The sequence below is a fragment of the Somniosus microcephalus genome, chromosome 14 (genome assembly GCF_052327205.1).
Source record: "Somniosus microcephalus isolate GS21.2 chromosome 14, FLI_Smic_1.0, whole genome shotgun sequence".
In the NCBI taxonomy this organism is placed as follows: Eukaryota; Metazoa; Chordata; class Chondrichthyes; order Squaliformes; family Somniosidae; genus Somniosus; species Somniosus microcephalus.
In genome coordinates this window covers 111,102,049-111,123,592 of record NC_141000.1, presented here as the reverse complement: position 1 = coordinate 111,123,592, position 21,544 = coordinate 111,102,049, and the positions used below count along the sequence as shown (strand labels likewise).

Genomic DNA, 21,544 nt, shown 5'->3' with positions numbered 1-21,544 from the left:
GGACGACCCCTTATTCTGAGACTATGCCCCCTAGTTCTAGACTCTCCAGCCAGGGGGAAACAGCCTCTCAGCATCTACCCTGTCAATCCCCCTCAGAATCTTATATATGTTTCAATGAGATCACCTCTCATTCTTCTAAACTCCAGAGAGTATCGGCCCAATCTACTCAATCTCTCCTCATAGGACAACCCTCTCAGCCCAGGAATCAATCTAGTGAATCTTTGTTGCACCGCCTCTCAGGCAAGTTTATATCCTTCCTCAGGTGCGGAGGCCAAAACTGTGCCCAGTACTCCAGGTGTGGTCTCACCAAGGCCCTGTACAATCGCAGCAAGACTTCCTTACTCTTATACTCCAACCCCCTTGCAATAAAGACCAACACGCCATTTGCCTTCCTAATTGCTTGCTGTACCTGCACGCTAACTCTCGGTGTTTCGAGTACAAAGACACCCAGTTCCCTCTGAACACCAACATTTAATAGTTTCTCACCATTTAAAAAATATTTTGTTTTTCTATCCATCTATTCTATTCAAGGTGGAGAAAGATACCCTTTGTACACTAGCTATGCTGAAATCACTTAGGGGGTAAAATTGGGTTAATTTGCACCTCTCGTTAGCGTCTTCGGAGGGCGCTAATGGGGTGCAAATCCCCTAGCGCCTGGCGAAGGCACCGCTAGCACCTCCCGCAAAATTCAGCGGGATGTTAGCGGTGGCAGTAGCCGGTAGCACTCCAGGGCACTGCACCGCCAGCGAGGACGTCATCGCCGTGCACAGCGCCCCGCTTGCGCTCCTGCCGCAAACTTCCCTTGCGCCCCCTGACCTATCGCCAGACGATATGTCCGACAGGATCAGGGGACATTTTTGCAGCGGCAGTGGTGGTAGTTAAAGGGGCGGGTGTTGGGTGGCCATTTTTATTTTGGCCGACTGCCAGCACCTGCCCCCTTTCCCTTTTTTTTTCGGGGGGTGCCATCCACGATCGCTCAGCCCAGCACTCCTCTTGAGTGCCGGGCTGTTTTCACGGCACCCCGCTCCCTGGTGGTCAAGCAGGGTCCTGGTGCATGCAGTGCTAGGTCCCTCCCCTTTAATCAGGGGTGGAGGCCTGCAATGACGCGGCGTGGCGCTGTTGACAGAGCGCCGCGAACTTCAGTAGTAGCGCCCCAGGAAGGAGGTGGAGCACTTCCAGTAGCTTGGGGCGCTACTACTGAATTTCCGACGGAGGGGCGCTAAATTTTTTGGGCGCAACGTTAGCGCCCCAAAGGGGCGTCACTCAATTTTTCCCCCTTAGTCTTTGTAATTGTATTTATGATTTCACTGCACTCAGCTCATAGTAGAGATCTTCCACTATTTCTGGGGCAAAGGTGAGGAAGCTTTGCTGTGCATCTCACCTGAGCCACATGTGACCTTGAAGAGCTTGATGCCAGCACTGAGAAATGAGGCTAGAAATGTTGGTGATATTTGGGAGATGAACGCTTCATTCTTTTGTAGGACATTCCTCTTCTGCTATTTTAATAGAGGCATTTAACCCAAGTATAATAAATGGGTTACCTGTTCGTCTGCTAATATTTCCAAATCATTTCTAGGCTATCAAGAGTAAAAATGTTCCATTTTAGCACTGGGATCCTGACCCATATGAGTAAAAAAAAATCATCTAAAATAAAATAAATTGACATACCAGGGAATAGAGTGTAATCCAATCTCTGAGTTCAGACGATGATTTCACAGCATATATTGTCATCTGAACCTCTTGCTCAGATCACAATGGGTTTGCAAAATCTAGGCTGACACTCCAGTGCAATAGTGAGGGAGTACTGAACTGTCGGAGGTGCCAGCTTTCGGATGACATGTTAAACCGAGGCCCCGCCTGCCCTCTCGTGAATATAGAAGATCCCACAGCACTATTCTGAAGAAGAGCAGGGGAGTTCTCCCCCGGAGTCCTGGCTAATATTTATCCCTCAATCAACGTCACTAAAATAGATTCTATGGTCATTGTCACAATATTTGTGGGAGCTTGCTGTGCGCAATTTGGCTGCCGCATTTCCTACATTACAAAGTGACTACACTTCAAAAGTACTTAATTGGTTGTAAAGCACTTTGGGATGTCCTGAGGTCGTGAAAGGTGCTATAGAAATACAAGTTCCTTCTTTATTCATTTTTTAATTTATTTTTCACTTGAAAAATCCTCTTCCCGACACCTCCTTCCTCTCTTACAGACCACCCTCCTCTCCTAAACTCCCTCCCTGGGGGATGGTTCCACGATGCAAGTCACTCTTTTTGTACCTCACCCAAGAGCCCATTATTCGTGTATAAGCCAGAACTCTAGCTGACTGTCCAGGGCATGACAGGGTAGATCTTCCAAAATGGATGCCCAGCAGTCGCAGCGTGCCTGCAAGGAAGCAACTGCCAACATTTTTCCTTCACCGGACCATTTGCGAGGCCCAGGCAGTCTCCAGATGCAGGGCTAGCCCGCCCCCCCCCCCCCTTGGCTTGGCCGTACAGCTGTACAGTAGGTGGAAATAGGAGCATGGCAACAGGTCCTCTCAGGCCAATTCTCTGGTCTGCCAAGATCAGGTTCTCAAATTGTCCTGGGGGTGGGTGGTGGTTAAAATAAAGTACCAACGTCCCTTATCTTCAGCGCGCCCCAGTATCCTCCCAAGACCCTCCAGCTGGCAGGGGTCATGGGACAGGCTATAGTGTCAGCTTCTGACGGGTCCTTCTTTGCTTGGGTGCCAAATGGGTCAAATTCAAGGGGGGGGGGGGCGGGGGGAAAAGAGTCAAATGGCTGGGGACACCCCCTTCTACATGGATTTTAGCAAGGCTTTTGACAAGGTCCCACATGGCAGGCTGGCCAGGAAAGTAAAAGCCCATGGGATCTAAGGGAAAGTGGCAAGTTGGATCCAAAATTGGCTCAGTGGCAGGAAGCAAAGGGTAATGGTTGACTGGTGTTTTTTTTGACTGGAAGGCTGTTTCCAGTGGGGTTGCGCAGGGCTCAGTACTGGGTCCCTTGTTTTTTGTGGTATATGTTAATGATTTATACTTCAATGTAGGGGGCATGATTACGAAGTTTGCAGATGATACAAAAATTGGCCGTGTGGTTGAAAATGAGGACGAAAGCTGTAGACGACAGGAAGATATCAATGGACTGATCAGGTGGGCAGAAAAGTGGCAAATGGAATTCAATCCGGAGAAGTGTGAGGTAATGCATTTGGGGAGGGCTAACAAGGCAAGGGAATACACAATAAATGGTAGGTTACTGAGAAGTGTAGAGGAACAGAGGGACCTTGGAGTGCATGTCCACAGATCCCTGAAGGCAGCAGGACAGGTAGCTAAGGTGGTTAAGAAGGCATACGGGATACTTGCCTTTATTAGCCGAGGCATAGAATATAAGAGCAGGGAGGTTATGCTTGAACTGTGTAAAACACTAGTTAGGCCACAGCTCGAATACTGCGTGCAGTTCTGGTCACCACATTACAGGAAGGATGTAACTGCACTAGAGAGGGTACAGAGGAGATTTACGAGGATGTTGCCAGGACTGAAGAATTTTAGCTAGGAGGAAAGTTTGGATAGACTGGGGTTGATTCTTTGCACCAGAGGAGGCTGAGTGGAGACTTGATTGAGGTGTATAAAATTATGAGGGGCCTAGTTAGAGTGGATAGGAAGGACCTATTTCCCTTAGCAGAGAGCAATAATAATAATTCAACTTTATTGTCATTGTACAATGCACAAGTACATAAACAACGAAATGTGATCTTGCAAGCTCCCATGAGTCCAGTACAAATAACATTAACGTAAATAGCACCGTCCCGGGAGAAGCAAAGCCGCTGCATCTGTGCGCGCCGCCATTCCATTTCCACCATTCCTCATGTCTGACAATCTTCAGCCCAACGCCTGGGCCTGCTCACCAGCCGCCCCTCCCGGGGCTCCTTCTGTGACCTTCTCACCAACCGCCACTCCTCAGGGCTCCTTCCGTGACGTATCTGCACCTGGTCTTCCCTGATGGTCACCCCTCCAGGTACTAACCAAGACCTGGCTCTGTTTAGCTTCCAAGCCTTAACCAGTGACCCTGTCCCTAGTCCCAAGAACAGGGGGCATAGATTTAAAGTAATTGGTAGGAGGTTTAGAGGGGAGTTGAGGAGAACTTTGTTCACCCAGAGGGTGGTGGGGGTCTGGAACTCACTGCCTGAAAGGGTGGTAGAGGCAGAAACCCTCATCGCATTTAAAAAGTACTTGGATATGCACTTGAAGTGCTGTAATCTACAGGGCTACGGACCAAGAGCTGGAAGGTGGGATTAGGCTGGATAGCTTTTTTTTCGGGCCGGCACGGACACGATGGGCCGAATGGCTTCATTCTGTGCCGTAAATTTCTATGATTCCTGCCTCATTAAAATAACAGCGCTGCACTAGCCCCGAGTCCAGGCACAGGCGCAGTTACAGGCGCTGGCCTTGCCCCAGGAAATGGCGGGTCAGCCCGATGGGGACGGAGACCTGAGGGAACGGGCCTCTGTCCTCCTTTTTTCATTGCTCTCCATCTGTTTTCTTTCCCTTCCCTAACACAAGGTTGCTGAAGCCCACCGTCGCACCCTCATAAATATAAATCACTCTAAGATACGTTTTATGTAATCTACGCTACAACACTGACAACGACTCTTTGAGCGCTCCACTCTCATTGTTAATGATTTTCCTATACACTTCAGAGTTTTCCCCTCCATTTTTCCACGCGTGTTCCTGTGTTAGGCCACACACCTCCAAGAAAAAAGGCACAGGAACAATGACTCTATTGATTTTCCTTTTTACTAGACTGTAAAGGAATACAATCTGCCAAGACTATCCAACATTTTAAAGAGGAGGAAAACCTAGAGGGAAAACATCTTTAATCAAAGTTCTTCTCCTCTACATTGGGGAGACCAAACGCAGATTGGGTGACCGCTTTGCGGAACACCTCCGTTCAGTCCGTAAGGGTGACCCCGAGCTTCCGGTCACCTGTCATTTTAATTCACCGCTCCATTCCCACTCGGACCTCACCGTCCTTGGCCTCTTGTACTGTTCCACGGAAGCTCAACGTAAACTCGAGGAACAGCACCTCATCTTCCGATTAGGCACTCTGCAGCCTTCCGGTCTCAATATCGAGTTCAACAATTTCAGATCATAACCTCGGCCCCTATTTCATTTTCACTTATATTTTTCCACTCCTTTCCTTTCCCCCCCCCCCTTTCCTTTCGTTTCTCTCTCACACCTGGCAGCTATCTTTTGCCCTGCCAGTACACTTTACACCTAATCACAGCCTATTACCATCTCGTCTAGCTTCTAATCTCTTTTACTTCTTTTGGTTCTTTTATTCTTTTGTCCGATCGCAGCCCTGCCTTCGATCTAGTTCCTTTTCTCTCCAGTTTTGAAGAAGGGTCAAACCCGAAACGTCAACTCAAATTTCTCTCCACGGATGTTGCCTGACTTGCTGAGTTTTTCCAGCATTTTCTGTTGTTATTTCGGATTTCCAACATCTGCAGTATTTTGCTATCGTTCTTCCCTTGACAGCTTGGCTCATTTGGTCGGTAGCCTCAATGGGCCACAATGTTGTGATTTTAAGCCTCCAATGCCATGAATTTGAAGAGGAGTACGGTAGCATAGTGGTTATGTTACTGGACTAGTAATCCGGAGATATGAGTTCAAAATCCCAGGACTGGCAGCTGGGGGAGTTTAAATTCAGTTAACAAAATAAATCTGGAATTAAAAAAGCGAGCATCAGTTACAGTGACCATGAAACTACCAGATTGTTGTAAAAACCCCATATGGTTCACTAATGTCCTTTAGGGAAGGAAATCTGCCATCCTTACCCGGTCTGGCCGATATGTAACAGCAATGACCCTTAACTGCCATCTGCCAACTCAGTTGTAGCATTACAACAAAGTCAGCAGCGTGGGAGCACCTTCACCACACGGACTGCAGCAGTTCAAGAAGGCGGCTCACCACCACCTTCGCTAAGGGCAATTAACATAGAAACATAGAAACATAGAAGATAGGAGCAGGAGTAGGCCATTCGGCCCTTCGAGCCTGCTCCGCCATTCAATGAGATCATGGCTGATCATCCAAATTCAGTACCCTGTCCCGGTCTTCTCCCCATATCCCTTGATCCCTTTAGCCTTAAGAAATATATCCAACTCTTTCTTGAATATACTTAATGAACTGGCCTCCACCGCCCTCTGTGGCAGAGAATTCCACAGGTTCACCACTCTCTGGGTGAAGAAATTCCTCCTCATTTCAGTCCTAAATGGCTTACCCCTTATCCTTAGGCTATGACCCCTGGGTCTGGACTCCCCGGCCATCAGAAACATCCTTCCTGCATCTAGTCTGTCCAGGCCTGACAGAATTTTATAGGTTTCGATGAGATCCCCTCTCAATCTTCTAAACTCCAGTGAGTATAAGCCCAATCGACACAATCTCTCCTCATACGTCATTCCTGCCATCACAGGTATCAGCCTGGTGAATCTTCGCTGCACTCCTTCCATGGCAAGAACGTCCTTCCTCATGTAAGGTGACCAAAACTGCACACAATACTCAAGGTGTGGTCTCACCAAGGCCTTGTACAACTGCAGCAAGGCATCCTTGTTCTTGTACTCGAACCCTCTTGCTACGAAGGCCAACATACCATTTGCCTTCTTAACCGCCTGCTGCACCTGCATTCTTACCTTCAGCGACTGGTGCACAAGAACACCCAGGTCTCTTTGCACTTCCCCTTCTCCCAATCTATTGCCATTCAAATAATAATCTGCCTTCCTGTTTTTGCCACCAAAGTGGATAACCTCACATTTATCCACATTATAGTGCATTTACCATGTTTCTGCCCAATCACCCAACCTGTCCAAATCGTACTGGAGCTTCACGACATCCTCCTCACAGCATACCCTCCCACCCAGCTTTGTGTCGTCTGCAAATTTGGAGATATTACATCCAATTCCCTCGTCCAGATCATTAATATATATTGTGAACAGCTGGGGTCCTAGGATCGATCCTTGCGGTACCCCACTAGTCACTGCCTGCCACTCGGAAAACGACCCGTTTATTCCAACTCTTTGCTTTCTGTCTGCCAACCAGTTCTCTATCCAAGTCAATACCTTGCCCCCAATCCCATGTGCCTTAATTTTGCACGCTAATCTCTTATGCGGGACCTTATCGAAAGCCTTCTGAAAGTCCAAATACACCACATCCACTGGTTCTCCCTTATCTATTTTACCAGTTACATCCTCAAAAAATTCCAGTAGATTAGTCAAGCATGATTTACCTTTTGTAAATCCATGTTGACTTTGTCCGATCCAGTCACTGCTTTCCAAGTGCTCTGCTATTGCATCTTTTATAATGGACTCTAGCATTTTCCCCACTACCGATGTCAAGCTATAATTCCCCGCCTTTTCTCTACCACCTTTTTTGAATAGTGGGGTAACATTAGCTACCCGCCAATCCATGGGTACTGTTCCAGAGTCTATTGAGTTCTGGAAGACGACCAGCAATGCATCTACTATTTCTAGGGCCACTTCCTTAAGTACCCTGGGATGTAGATTATCAGGCCCTGGGGATTTATCGGCCTTCAGTCCCATCAATTTTCCTAACACCATTTCCCTACAAATACTGATTTCTTTCAGTTCCACCCTTTCATCAGACCCTATGTTCCTCGGCATCTCTGGGAGGTTATTTGTGTCCTCCTTTGTGAAGACAGAACCAAAATATGTATTTAGTTGGTCTGCCATTTCTTTGTTCCCCATTATAAATCCCCTTGATTCTAACTGCAAGGGACCTACGCTTGACTTCACCAATCTTTTTCTCTTCACATATCTATAAAAGCTTTTAGGGATGGGCAGTAAATGCTGGCTTTGCCAGCGACGCCCAGATCCCACACATGTGAATAAATAAAAAAAGATAACGACACTCCAGTGCTTGTTCAAAGTATTGTCCTTCAAATGTTATGTTAAACCATCTGTCTGTTTTGATGGTTCAGGCGATTAAAAAAGCAAATCTATTTTTCAAAGAAGAGATTTTTTTTTTTTTTGGCTAGCACTTCTCCCTCAACCAACACAATCAAGAGCTGGCCGACTAGTCTTTTATCCCATGGCCGTTTGTGGGAAGTTGCTGTGGGCAAAATGGCTGTTTTTGTTTTATCTACAATAACAATGATGACTGCACGTCAAAGTAAATCACCATCCATGAACAGCTTAAGGATGTTTCCAAATGATGTGATATGGTGCTTTATACACGTCTTTAATTCTCCCCGTGTGATTCTATGAATCTATTCTATGATTCTATGAGGCAGTCATTAAGGAATCGAACAAAAGAAAACATGGCAGTTCATTTTCTGTTCCTGTGTCAGACAATTCTTTTCCTGTACAGTATCGGACTATACAGGATTATTGTATTCTCTTCTACCACATACACTGTAATAGGAGGCACCTGGTTACAGAAAATTGCGACATAATGCAAAGGAATCCAACGGCATGATTGCAATGGCTCCATCTCATCACACACAGAATGGCTCCACTGGAATGAAATGCACCATAAAATCTGGTCTATTGGTCGCACTGACATAGAAGTTGCATGACACCAGCCACCGCAATTACAGCATCTGCTGGAAAGAAAGGGCTTGGCATTTTTACAGCACTTTCGCAGGGTGCCCCGAAGGCCAATGAATTATGTTTGACGTGTATTGCTTTCTAGGCATGTGCTGCAGCGAATCTATGCACAGCAAGGTCCCACAAACAGCAAGGGAGATAAATGATCAGATAAATTGTTTTGGTCATGTTGGTTGCTAATTCCACAGGCAGAAGAAGCGATATCATAAGCTTTTCAGATGGTTATTCAGTGTGGATTTATTGGGATTATTAGTACAGAATGCACGGAATTTGCAGCTGGGTCAGGAGCCAAATCAATGGCATTGTTTTTTTTAAATTATTCATTCCTAGGATGTGGGTGTCGCTGGCAAGGCTGGCAGTTATTGCCCATCCCTAACTGTCGAGTCACTGTTATGATATATCAAATTGAGTTCAAGAATTTGCTCTTTAAGTTCGGTATTGATGATCCAGACTGCAGTCAGTCTGCAGGATGGAGTTTGTAAGCTAGCCGTGAGCTGCTATGTGCGGCTGTATGTAAGGTTATTTTCAGTCTTATAAATCAGTTATTCCTTTATTATTCACTGTTGAATTAACCCGAACGCAAGTCAAACACAAGAACAGCATACTCGCAACATGCATTCATTTCTGAGGTGCCGTATTGACTCCAGCTATTATGCTGGATCCCGTCTGAGTGAGTCTCAGTAGGTGTAAAGTGATCATAACAGAATGTGATAGGACGGAGGTGTGAATTTAGAACAAAAATCTAATGATCATGCACACATAAGAAACACTTTCTGCAGTTGTGCATGGCATAGGGATAATTTTACCTCCATCCTGAGGGGAAACCCTAGTTTCTCCTTGGTTCTTTCCCTGCAGCAGCAGGACTGAAATCATGAGCTCAATGTATGAAAGATCTGTAGTACAAGTCAATGGATTTCAAATGATACTTCTCTCTCTCTCTCTCTCTCAATCTCTCTTTTAATTTTTCCACTCCGGTTTTCTCTTTTCTCTCCTCAAGGCATTGCCTTCTTACTGTGATATTGTACCAGGAGGTCCCATCTGGTACTTTGCCCAGTTGGCCAACTTCATGTGCGAACCGGGACACTGTCAGTAGCTTTGGAAGCCCAGCCCAAGCCTGTCCTTACCCAATCTCTGACATGAATCAGTCATTCATGAAAGAAAGACTTATGAAATAATACTGAGCGGCCTGTGGGTGGCGCTGTCCAGGGAGAGTATCAATACTCGGGCATGGGCCCAGCTTGCGCAGGACATTCTTAACAGGAACCAGTGAAGGACACAACTAGACCTCCATGTTGTAAAGCAGTTGATTAAAGCTTTGTTTAACGCTTAGACCAAGTGCCTAGTGGTTTTCTTATGTCAATCTCCACAACAGCAGTAAACCCTGGATGAAACCAAACCAAATTGGGGATCAGTCATGCACGATCAGCAGTTTCCTCCAATTAGATACAAAAAGAGAAAATGCTGGAAATACTCGGCAGGTCAGGGAGCATTTGTGGAGAGAGAGACAGAGTTAATGTTTCAGATCAAAGACTTTTTGTCAGAACTTTGACCCGAAGCATTAAACCTCACCATTGATTTCATCCCTATCCCTGGCCACTGTCTCAGGCTGAGCCAGACTGTTTCAAGCTCAGTGTCCTATATGACCCTGAGCTGGTCTTTGAATCCCATATCCTCTCCATCACAAACATAAGAACATAAGAATTAGGAGCAGGAGTAGGCCAATCGGCCCCTCGAGCCTGCTCCGCCATTCAATAAGATCATGGCTAATCTGATCCTAACCGCCAATCTACTATCACTGAACCATCTCCTGAATCTAACAGAATTAGACACACGAAATAGGAGCAGGATCAGGCTACACGGCCCCTGGGCCCGCTCCGCTACCCACAGGGCCATGACCGATCCGAACCTAGACTCATGTCCAAATTCCTGCCCGCTCCCCGTAACCCTTAATTCCCTTTACTTCTAGGAAACTGTCTATTTCTGTTTTAAATTTATGTAATGATGTAGCTTCTACAGCTTTTTGGGGTAGCATATTCCATGGACCTACCACCCTCTGAGTGAAGTAGTTCCTCCTCATCTCAGTTTTGAAAGAGCAGCCCCTTATTCTAAGACTATGCCCCCTAGTTCTAGTTTCACCCATCATCGGGAACATCTTCCCTGCATCCACCCGATCCAACCCCTTCACAATCTTATATGTTTCAATAAGATCGCCTCTCATTCTTCTGAACTCCAATGAGTAGAGTCCCAATCTACTCAACCTCTCCTCATATGTCCATCCCCTCATCCCCGGGATTAACCGAGTGAACCTTCTTTGTACTGACTCGAGAGCAAGTATGTCCTTTCTTAAGTATGGACACCAAAACTGTACGCAGTATTCCAGGTGCGGTCTCACCAATACCTTGTACAACTGAAGCAATACCTCCCTATTTTTATATTCTATCCCCCTAGCAATGAAAGCCAACATTCCATTGGCCTTCTTAATCACTTGCTGCACCTGCATACTAACCTTTTGAGTTTTGTGCACCAGGACCCCCAGATCCCTTTGTACTTCAGTACTTTCCAGTTTCTTGCCATTAAGATAATAACTTGCTCTACGATTTTTCCTGCCAAAGTGCATAATGTCACACTTTCCAGTATTGTATTCCATCTGCCAAATCTCTGCCCACTTACTTAGCCTGTCTATGTCCCCTTGCAGGTTTTTTATGTCCTCCTCACTCACTACTTTCCCTCCCATCTTAGTATCATCTGCAAACTTTGATATGTTACACTCGGTCCCCTCCTCCAAATCGTTAATATAGATTGTAAAGAGTTGGGGACCCAGCACTGACCCCTGCGGAACACCACTAGTTACTGATTGCCAGTCTGAGAATGAACCATTTATCCCAACTCTCTGCCTTCTGTTAGATAGACCATCTACTTCCACATCAGTAAAATTGCCCCTCTCCCCCCCAGACTCGACTATTCCAACACTCTCCTGGCTATCCTCCCATCTCCACCCTCCATAAACTTGAGCTCATCCAAAACTCTGCTGCCCATATTCGAATCCACACCAAGTTCCGCTCACCCATCACCCCTGCGCTCGCTGACCTACAGTGACTTGCAGTCCACCAACGCCTCAACTTTTAAATTCTCATGCTCATGTACAAATCCCTCCCTGGCCTCACTCCTCCCTATCTCTGTAACCTCCTCCAGCCCTACAACCCTCCGAAAAACCCTACCTTCCTCCAACTCTGGACTCTTGTGTATCCCCCAATAACTTTGCTGCGCCATTGGCGGGCGTCCCTTCAACTGTCGAGGCCCTAAGCTCTGGGATTCCCTCCCTAAACCTCTCTCGATCTCTCTCTCCTCCTTTAAGATCTTCTTTAAAATTTCTTTGGCCAAGCGTTTGGTCGCTTGTCCTTTTCCTTCTTTGGCTTGGTGTCAATTTTTGCCTGAATGCAGTACAGACCTGTGAAGCGCCTTGGGAGATTTTCCTATATAAATGCGAATTGTTGTTGTTATGGAACCTCGGCCCACCTATCAGTAGATCTCTGTTCCTATGTGATTTCCTACAGTAGTTACATTCTCCCTGCAAAAATGCCTAAGCACGCAGATCAAACACTAATGCGATTCTGGCAGATACGTAAATCAACGGCTATCTGAGCAAACAAAAAATTTGCCATGCAAAATTATTTCCCTTCACTTTCCATTAACTCTAATTTCGCAAATAAGCGTTTTTAGGAGGTAATCCAGAAAGCTGCTGACACACTAACAAAGTTCATCTCATTAGAGTGCTTTAAATCTACCTTGTCTTGCCCTTCACTCTGCAATTTAAAATTGTAACTCAAGAGAGTGCTTTTTCTCTTTTAAAGGCTTGGTCTGATTTTGCATACCAGTTAAATAAAAGATTCCTGATTTGTGTGTAAATGTTAACAGCAAAAGGCTTGTCTGTCAGAGAACTGTAGCAATAGTAAACAATAGCCTCCTCTTTAATTAACTCCCACCCAGAGCCTAGTCCAGATCCATATCTTATTTGGCTTTACTGTTGGCACGCAGCTTGCTCTGCGCGAACCCGGGACCAAACCGGGGACTCCTTAATCTATTTTTTTTATGGTTGTGACATTCATTTTCCATTAAAAAATGTTATCTCACTTCCTAAGCCCTAAGCTCTGAAACTCCCTCCCTAAACCTCTCTGCCTCCCTTACCTCCTTTAAAACGCGCAATGTGAAACCTACCTCTTTGACCAAGCTTTTGGTGATGTGTCCTAATATCTCTTTATGCGACACGGTGTCAAATTTTGTTTGTTAATCGCTCCTGTGAAGCGTCTTGGGACGTTTTACTATGTTAAAGGCGCTATATAAATAAATGCAAGTTGTTGTTGTTGCATTTCCCTTCAAGGAATGGGGGTGAGGGTCCAATGCGGAAGGAGTGTGGGCAGACTCAGTCCGGTTCCCAGCGTGCATGGGAATCGCAGCTCAAAACTGCTCCTAAATTAATACAACAACAACAACAACTTGTACAGAGGGAGGAGGAAGCCGAAGAGGAAAAAGCCGAAGAGGAAAAAGCAGAAGGAAAGAAGCAACCCAGACAGCCGCTTTCTGGCCAGGATATCCGGGATCGCATCATCCGCCTGCAGTGCCAGTGAGTACAACCCTTTCAACATTTGTCCCATACCTTACCTTCCCTCTGTTACTGACCATCACAGTGTCCTCTTGGCCACGATGTTGAAATAAAAGCCACCACAAAGCATACTTTCCAATCCAACTTTATCCATATATGCATCCAATATCACATCAAAAAATCAACTAATCACCCATGTGCATTCCTTTAGTGACTGTCTTGTGTGTGCCTTTGTCTATCCTAGTGATGTCACACAGTGCTACCCTAGTGGTGGCAGCTTGGCTGGTGGAAGGCTGCTGACTTTCAGTGGGGGACACTGCAGATGGCCTTGCAGGATGACATCAAGGAGCTGGTGGCTGGGAGTGTGAAATCAAGTGACGGGTGCTTCTTCTTCTTCTTCACTCTCCTCTCCCTCTTCTTGGTCAACCACTGGCTGCATTTCTTGGGTGTCTGAAATGAGGAAGGCACAAGGGTAGGGTTGTGGTGAGGGGAGGGGAGTAAAGCAAGAGGTGCATGCTTACACCCTACCATGTGCAGCTTGTAAATCACAAGAGATTGTGGGGTGAGGGGGAAGTTGGATGCAAGAAGCAGGATAACGTATGAGGATACTGGCATCTGGTATTCTTTCATGCCCCTGCCAAGAATGGCCAGCACCGTCTCCTCCAAGGGGGTGAAGTGAAGCTAGGAATGTGAGGTGTGCCTCGTGTTTGGTATAGATTTTTGGTAGGTGAGTGATTGGGGCAGGATCAATCATTGAGCATTGTGTGAGGCTTGTGATGCAGTTGGTAGGAGACAGATTTTGAAGATGCCTTCACTGGCCTTGACCAGTGGTCTGAGATCATGAAACTTCTTTGGGCACTGGAGCCAGGTCCTGGGAGTGACACTGCTGGCAGTGATGGCCTCGACAATCTGGTCCCACATCCTTCTTTCTGGGGGGCCTCCTGGCCCGCTGTGGGTAGAGGACCTCTCTTCCAGTGTTGACCCCCCTGCACAAAGCTGGAGTGCTGTGTCCGAGACCCTGGGTGACCTTTCCCTGGCCTGTTGAGCCATTTGTGTTAGTGCTGAACCACTTTTAGCACTTTTTACATGCAGAAGGCAGCTCCGCTTTAAGAGCTGCAGACTGCCTAGTGCTGAAGGATTTTAATTATTTTTATGTGCAGAAGGCAGTTCAGCTTTAAGAGCTGAAGACTGCCTTGAAAAGGAGCAGGCTAGCTTTAAGTTAAGCTAGCCTCGCTTCAGCAACGCGAGCTTCACCGCCGCCCCCACCCCCCGCCCTGCTGAGTGCACAGCCTGTCAGCAGCGCATTCATCTTTAGGCTGTGGGCTTCCATCATATTAATTAGCAGGCAGCACCAAACTGACATGCTGCCTGCGCTTTCTGACCGGGCGGGGGCATATCTCGCATGGCGGTGCTCACGCCCGTATTTTTGTCGTTATTGAATTTCATCCCCAATGTGTTTTAGTGATGTTGACTGAGGGATAAATATTGGCCAAGACACCAGGGAGAACTACCCTGCTCTTCTCTCAAATAGTGCCATGGGATCTGTTATGAATCTTATGATCCATGAAGAAAGACTCATGAAATAACACTGGACGGCCAGCTGGTGGCGCCGTCCAAGGAGTATAAATACTCGGGCGTGGGCCCAGCTTGCCCAGGACATTTAGTAAACAGGAACTAGTGAAAGATAACTAGACCTCCATGTTTTGAAACAAGTTGATTAAAGCCTTGCTTTATACTCGAACCAAGTGTGTAGTGAGTTTTATTACGTCAGGATCTTTTATGTCCACCTGAAAGGGCAGACAGGGCCCTCATCTGAATAACAGCACCGCAGACAGTGCGGCACTCCCTCAGTACTGCACTGGATTGTCAGCCTGGATTCTGTGCTCAAGTCTATGAATCCATAACCTACTGACTCAGAGGCATGAGTGCCATCACTAAGCCAAGGCTGACACCTTTACTCTTTTTCGTCAATGGAAGGGATTCATTATCTTCTTAAGGCCCTCAAGGGAATTGACAGCACCTGACTTCCCTTGAGGCCTTACAAGGGTGGAATGGGTGGAGCTTCCCGGGAGCTCTTCCTGACACGTGGATGGGAGAACCGCCTAGGGTCCCGTCCACCAGAAATATAAAAGGGCTGGACAAGATCCTGGCAGGGTCTTTTCAATCTGCCTCCCTGGAGCCCATGTGGCTGAGGCTGCCCGCTCACCTCATACCTGTAATTGCACCCTTCTTCCACTAGGTAACCTCCAGAAGTTGGAGGTCTCCATACCCATACCTACAGAATCACTAATGGCACTGAGGCTAATTCGCTTCGTCCTGACATTCACGGGAGAGTCACTCATACATTTTAAAAAGAACCCTTAATTAGGTTTTATCAATACCATCCTGACTGCTGCAATACATTGTTGCCCTGAACCACATCGTATTAATATACACCAAACCCTGAGGCAGACATTTTAACGGCAGGAGCTATCAGAGCTAAGCAGCAACAAAACCAGATTGTGCGTCGACAGCATGAATAAAACTGCAGTGGTCTCAAGCGTTATTTGGCTGTTTGATATCAAGAAGTATCATACATTTTTCTATACATTCTATACTGGTAACATACTGCCCCTTTCTTCCAGATCCTTTCCCTCTCAATAAATAAACTGTTAATAATGGAGAGCCCATCACATCGTGCCAGGTTCCCATTCAAAAATAATACAGCGACAAAAACATTTGACTTCTTCCAGTTTTTCACTGCCACATGTTCCTGCCCACAGTGGGCAACCCCAGTACGCCATTGCAGGCACGGGTGTCCGCCCACGCCCACCATGTTTTGGTTGCCCGCCACCAGGAATTCCGCAGCTCCCTGGGTGCTGGCAACAACTCTGGTACCTCGCCCCAAGTGATAATTTTTCCACGTGTGAGTCGAGACGCCAGGGCCTGAAAAACCCACGATCCTCGCGAATGGCGAGGCAATTCGGGACAGGACTCATTCACGCCCCCTGCAGCCCGACAGCAGGAACGGAGGTGGGGCTGACAGGACATCATCACCAGAGTCCCCGCCCGACGCTGTCCCCAACACGCTGCACTCTTGCAAGAGCCATTACTTAACCATGGCGGAAGTGGACCCACCAAAGTGGCATAGATTCCCCAAAAGCAGACGGTCATAAAGCGACTGACCCCTGTAAGGCACACGGCCTTCTTAGGAATTATCCTTCACTTCAGGCTCCTTCTGCCAGACCTACTGGCTCTGCACCCAAGCAGCTACCCACTGTCGCATACCCTTGCCCACGGTGACCTAGTGGGCAAGCCCAGTCTGCCGATATTGGCTCAAGTACCCACTAGCCGTATTGTAGATGCCTGGCGTCAGGAATTCCGATGGGATCAGACAAGTAAGCCCATGGTGCAAAGAAAGTCCCTTGTTGTGGTGACAGGGTGGCACCGCGGGTTTTCAAACCCCCCAGCGTCAGTACAGCGTGCAGCTGTGGGGTGGCATCACAGCAGAGCTCAATCTTCTTTTCGCTTGACTTTAGCGCATGTGTACTTTCCAAGCAAGGCTCACTGCATAACAAGAAGTGTCCAACCCTGCACATTGCAGCCTGCCTGGCTGAAAGTTATACTGGGCGGGGAGGGGGAGGGGGAGGGACACCGTGACCCTCTCGGCCACGGAAGGATCTCCCAAGCTTAATGGTTTTAGCTAATTTATATTTCTTATTATTAGTACCAGATCCGCAAGTTTGAGGTCAGCCTCGGGGCTCAGAGTTTTGTTTTCGACATTTATGTCATCGCCTGAATCCCTCGATTAATTTTCAACCTTCCAGCTCCCTCTCATTATTCCCTGAATCCATCTTTTCCCTGGCAACTGCCTTTCTTTCCTGTTCTTTTTTACTCAACAATAATTAAGCAACGATTTCTCTGATATCCTGCGGCGTCCCACAACAACTGAAATATTTACAGACTATAAATGTTTAATTTCTGTGGCCATCTGTTGGACTCGCTTTGGATTGCTGCCGTGTCTCAGACTGCCTTTTGTATGCACCAGTTCTCTGCATCTTCTTATGGTTTCTGCAGCCTCTTTTTCCTCTCCTCTCCTATCCTCTTTTCCCTCTCCACTCCTCTCCTATCCTCTTTGCCCTCTCCTCTCCTCTCTTCTCCCCCTGCTCTCTTCTATTTGTCCTCCCCTCTCCTCTCCTCTCTACAGGGTGCTGACTCATGCTGGGCTCTGAATCCCCACTCAAGTAGCCAAACTGTATGTGCAAGTCTAGACTGAGAGAGTCGGCCAACGACTTGATCATGGCAACACAGCCGTGACTGGTGCTTTCCTGGCTTGACATTCCACGCACTCATTTCCATACAGGAGTCACGGAGTAATGAGCGGGAGCAGAGCAAGCCCTAACTAATGTTTCTCTTTCCCTTGTTCAGCACAGCAATTATAGCGGAGTGAATTTCTGCGAGTTGGGGTGGGGTTGGGTGGGGGGGGGGGTTCTGAGATTCCCACAACTCTGCTTCTGGCAGGGGAACCCAGGCAGAAATTTACCCCCCATTACTTCAACACCACATTGAAGCTGTAGCTATGAGCAAGGACAGTACATCGTGGTGCAGGCTACATCCACTGTTCAACTCTGGCCTCTTGCACATCCCCGATTTTCATCGCTCCACCATCGGTGGCCGTGCCTTCAGCTGCTTGGGCCCTAAGCTCTGGCATTCCCTCCCTAAACCTCTCCCTAAGCCTCTCTACCTCTCTCTCTTCCTTTAAGACGCCCCTTAAAACCTACCTTTTCGACCAAGCTTTCGGTCACTTGCCCCAACATCTCTCCGCGTGGCTCGTGTCAAATTTTGTCAGATAACGCGCCTGTGAAGCGCCTCGGGACCTTTTCCACTACGTTAAAGGCGTTATGTAAATGCAAGTTGTTGTTGTTGCTGTCACCCCACCCACCCCGACCCCCCCCCCCGCCCCCACCCCCAACCCGTCCCAGTCACACAATCTCCTCGGACAGGCAAAACAAAAATCTTAGGCCAATTTAGGAACCTTTGTGTCAATAATGAGGAAGATCTGCCATTGAAGCATTTGCTTTTCTGTACTCTGTATAAGTGGATCCTCCTTTCTCCTACTTATATCATAACTGGATAGTGGCTGACACAAGGGTGGGAACACTGTGCACACCGCATGGACACTTTCCTTGGCACAGCTTGATTTGAATCAGATAGATGGTACAAAAGAGGGGAGGCCTCTGACAATCTAGGCTATAACAATCTATTATTCATTACCGATAGCCCGACCAAAGCATTTAACTCCACTGTTTCATCTCTGAACATAACCTCTCATTACCTGGAGTGAACAAACTCTGCACGCCTCCAGGAGAAAGTGCATTTCAAACAAAGAGAATTCAAAATTACACACAGTTTGCTTTATGCAGGAAAACAAAAATAATGAGTCAAATAGTAAACGGCCTTTCTTTAGCCAGGCCACATCTTATAGAAGATTGAACTCTTGTCTTGAGGTCGACAGACTATTTCAAACAGAAATGGAATGGGAGAGAGGGGAATTCATTAGGAGAAGAGCATTGTTAAAATGAGGAGTGAATTATAAGGAGCTACATTTCTGGCCTATTGTGGACATATCAAAGCTCACTGGGTCTTTAACAGGGAATTTTACAAGTGCAGTTGACGCTCTATGTGCTGCACATATATGGTCCTCATGTCTTCCACTCTCATTCTGCTATTTATGATTTATTTTACCCTTTTAGTGCTTCTGTGTTTTTCTCTGTCTTTATTTTTGTCCTCATGTTGCTGACTTTATGTTGCTGACTGTATCCATGTTTGTCTTTTCCCTTGTTTTGAACCAAGTTAGTTTGTATTTCTGTGTGTTTCTCTTTTCTCGTTTTGCCTGTTTCACTCTCTCAGCCTCTCTCTCATACATTTCTCCCTATCAGTCTCTCGCAATCTCAGATATTCTCCCTGTGGCTCGCTTGCTTTCAACCTCTCTTGCTCTTTAGTCTCGCTTTCTCGTTATCCCACTCTCTTATACACTCTGACTTTCGTTCTCCGTCCCTTTCCCTTCAGTCCATCTAGAATCATAGAATCATTGAATGGTTTCGGCCCGTCGAGCCCATGCCAGCTCTCTGTAAGGGCACTTCAGATAGTCACCCACCACCCCCCACCCCCCCCCCCCCCCACCCCCGCCCTTTCCCCATAGCCCTGCAATTTTTTTTCCTTCAGGTACTTATCCAACTCCCTTTTGAAAGCCACGATTGAATCTGCCTCCACCACCACTCGCTGAGTAAAAAAGTTTTTTCTTACGTCGCCTTTGGTTCTTTTGCCAATCGCCTTAAATCTGTGTCCTCTGGTTCTCGACCCTTCTGCCAATGGGAACAGTTTCTCTCCATCTACTCTGTCCAGACCCATCTCACTCTCTTAACTTGCTCTGTCCCTCTCTTTCTCTTTCAGATCCCTCTTACATCTCAATGTTTTTCCCCACCAGACTCAAACACTGTCCAGCAGTTCCTACCTCACTTTCTCTTTTAAGTCATCTCATCCTATACTGTTGCCTGCATGGACCTACATTTCCTACTGAACGAAATACCTTCGTGCAGAACAAAGCCATACATAAATGAGTGCATTAACATGCAGCGCCTTGGTAAAATGAGATTGAGCGTACAGATGCACGTAGCATACAGAATTCATGCAACAAATAAAATTAAACACTTTAAAAAAAACAGAAAGTGCTGGAAATACGCAACAGGTCGGTGAGCATCTGACAAGAGATAAAATAGATTCATGGTTCCTCAGATCATTGGGGTCTGCACCCGAAACAATAACCTGTTTCTTCTTTAAGATGTGACTGGCTTCCTGGGCAGATAGAGAATGGGTTCCTTCAGAGAGACTTTAATTATTCACAATTTTGTTAAGAAAGAACTGCATTAAAAAAAAATCAGTGAAACCCACCATCGAGTTTACACCTAATCGCACCGCCAGAACTTGGGACCTGCAGGAAGAGGCTTTGCACACCAGACTGGGTTGAAGGCACAACAATTAAGCATGCTTTACATGCACGTAACAAACCTCCAGTCATTTTACTTCTAAGCCTCACCTCGCTCATGGTTAGACTGCAAATGTCCCTCTGTGGGGCTTCTTTTTGCCGCTTTCTCTCTTCGGGGTAGTTCAGGTTGAGACTCTGCTGATGTCGGGAGCTCAGCAGCCAGCCCTCTGCGATGCCGAGTTCTCCGAGCACATCCTTTTAAACTCAGGCAGAAGCTAATGTCATCACACCTTCGGGGGAGCCAATGGAAATCGCCGTTCTAAACTTCAGCAACCCTTGTCTGACACACTCTCATGCCACCCAGTGTTTCAAATATTAATAGAACACTTATTACTAACTCAAGCTTCTCGCTCTCCCACACTCGTTGTGGTTAAAGAAAGACTTGCATTTCTATAGCGCCTTTCACAACCTCAGGCTGTCCCAAAGCGCCTTACAGCCAATGAAGCACTGTCGAAATGTAGGGAATGCAGCAGCCAATTTGCACACAGCAAGCTCCCACAAACAGCAATGTGATAATGACCAGATAATCTGTTTTTGTTATGTTGGTTGAGGGATAAATATTGGCCAGGGCACCGGGGATAACTCCGCTGCTCTTCTTCGAGATAGTGCCGGGGGATCTTTTACGTCCACCTGAGAGAGCAGACGGGGCCTCAGTTTAACGTCTCATCCGAAGGACGGCACCTCCGACAGTGCGGCGCTCCCTCAGCACTGCACTGGAGCGTCAGCCTAGCTTTCAAGTCCCTGGAGTGAGATCTGAACCCACAACCTTCTGACTCAGAGGCAAGTGTGCTACCGGCCCAGCCACTGGCTGACTGGTTAAAAAGAAAAGCAAGCCCCATCAATATTTTGAAAGAGCCTTTTTTCCGAAGGCTACACTCTGACCTCTTAAGCACATTAAGCAGAATGCTTTTAAACACACGGAGGATTTTTGCTCCTCATACGCTGCCCAATGCGCACTGTCCCCTCACTGTTTCCACATACGTGAATCATATTTGTTATCTGATGCGCTATCAATTACTCATAAAAGACTGAGAGTTAAGAGAGTAACTAAAGGCTTTTATTAGCAAAGAACAGAGCATGCCTCTCGTGGTTGACTGGGTTCCAAGAAGGCAGGGGGCTGCAGGTCAATCACCTTTATACCTGGGCCTGTGTGGGTGGAGCCAGCCGAGACATGTTGAGGCATGCATAGGTACAACAGTGTGTATCAACAACAACAACAACAACAACAGTGGTTTACCACATTATCAAACAGAAAAAAGAGCAGTTTAAGGTGGTTTGGTTGGCTATGTGCTCCGCCCAGTGTACTACTGAG

General features: G+C 46.9%; 1 protein-coding gene across 1 annotated transcript in view; it reads right to left on the bottom strand.

Moving 5' to 3' along the window:
* pcp4b (Purkinje cell protein 4b) overlaps window positions 1–20,434 on the bottom strand; it is a 128,081-nt gene extending 107,647 nt beyond the window's left edge. The window contains exon 1 of the mRNA XM_086007435.1: window positions 20,284–20,434. Within this exon, the coding sequence (XP_085863561.1) occupies window positions 20,284–20,292 (9 nt within the window). The 5' untranslated portion in view covers window positions 20,293–20,434. The remainder of the gene's footprint in view (window positions 1–20,283) is intronic.
* Between the last annotated feature and the right edge of the window lie 1,110 nt (window positions 20,435–21,544).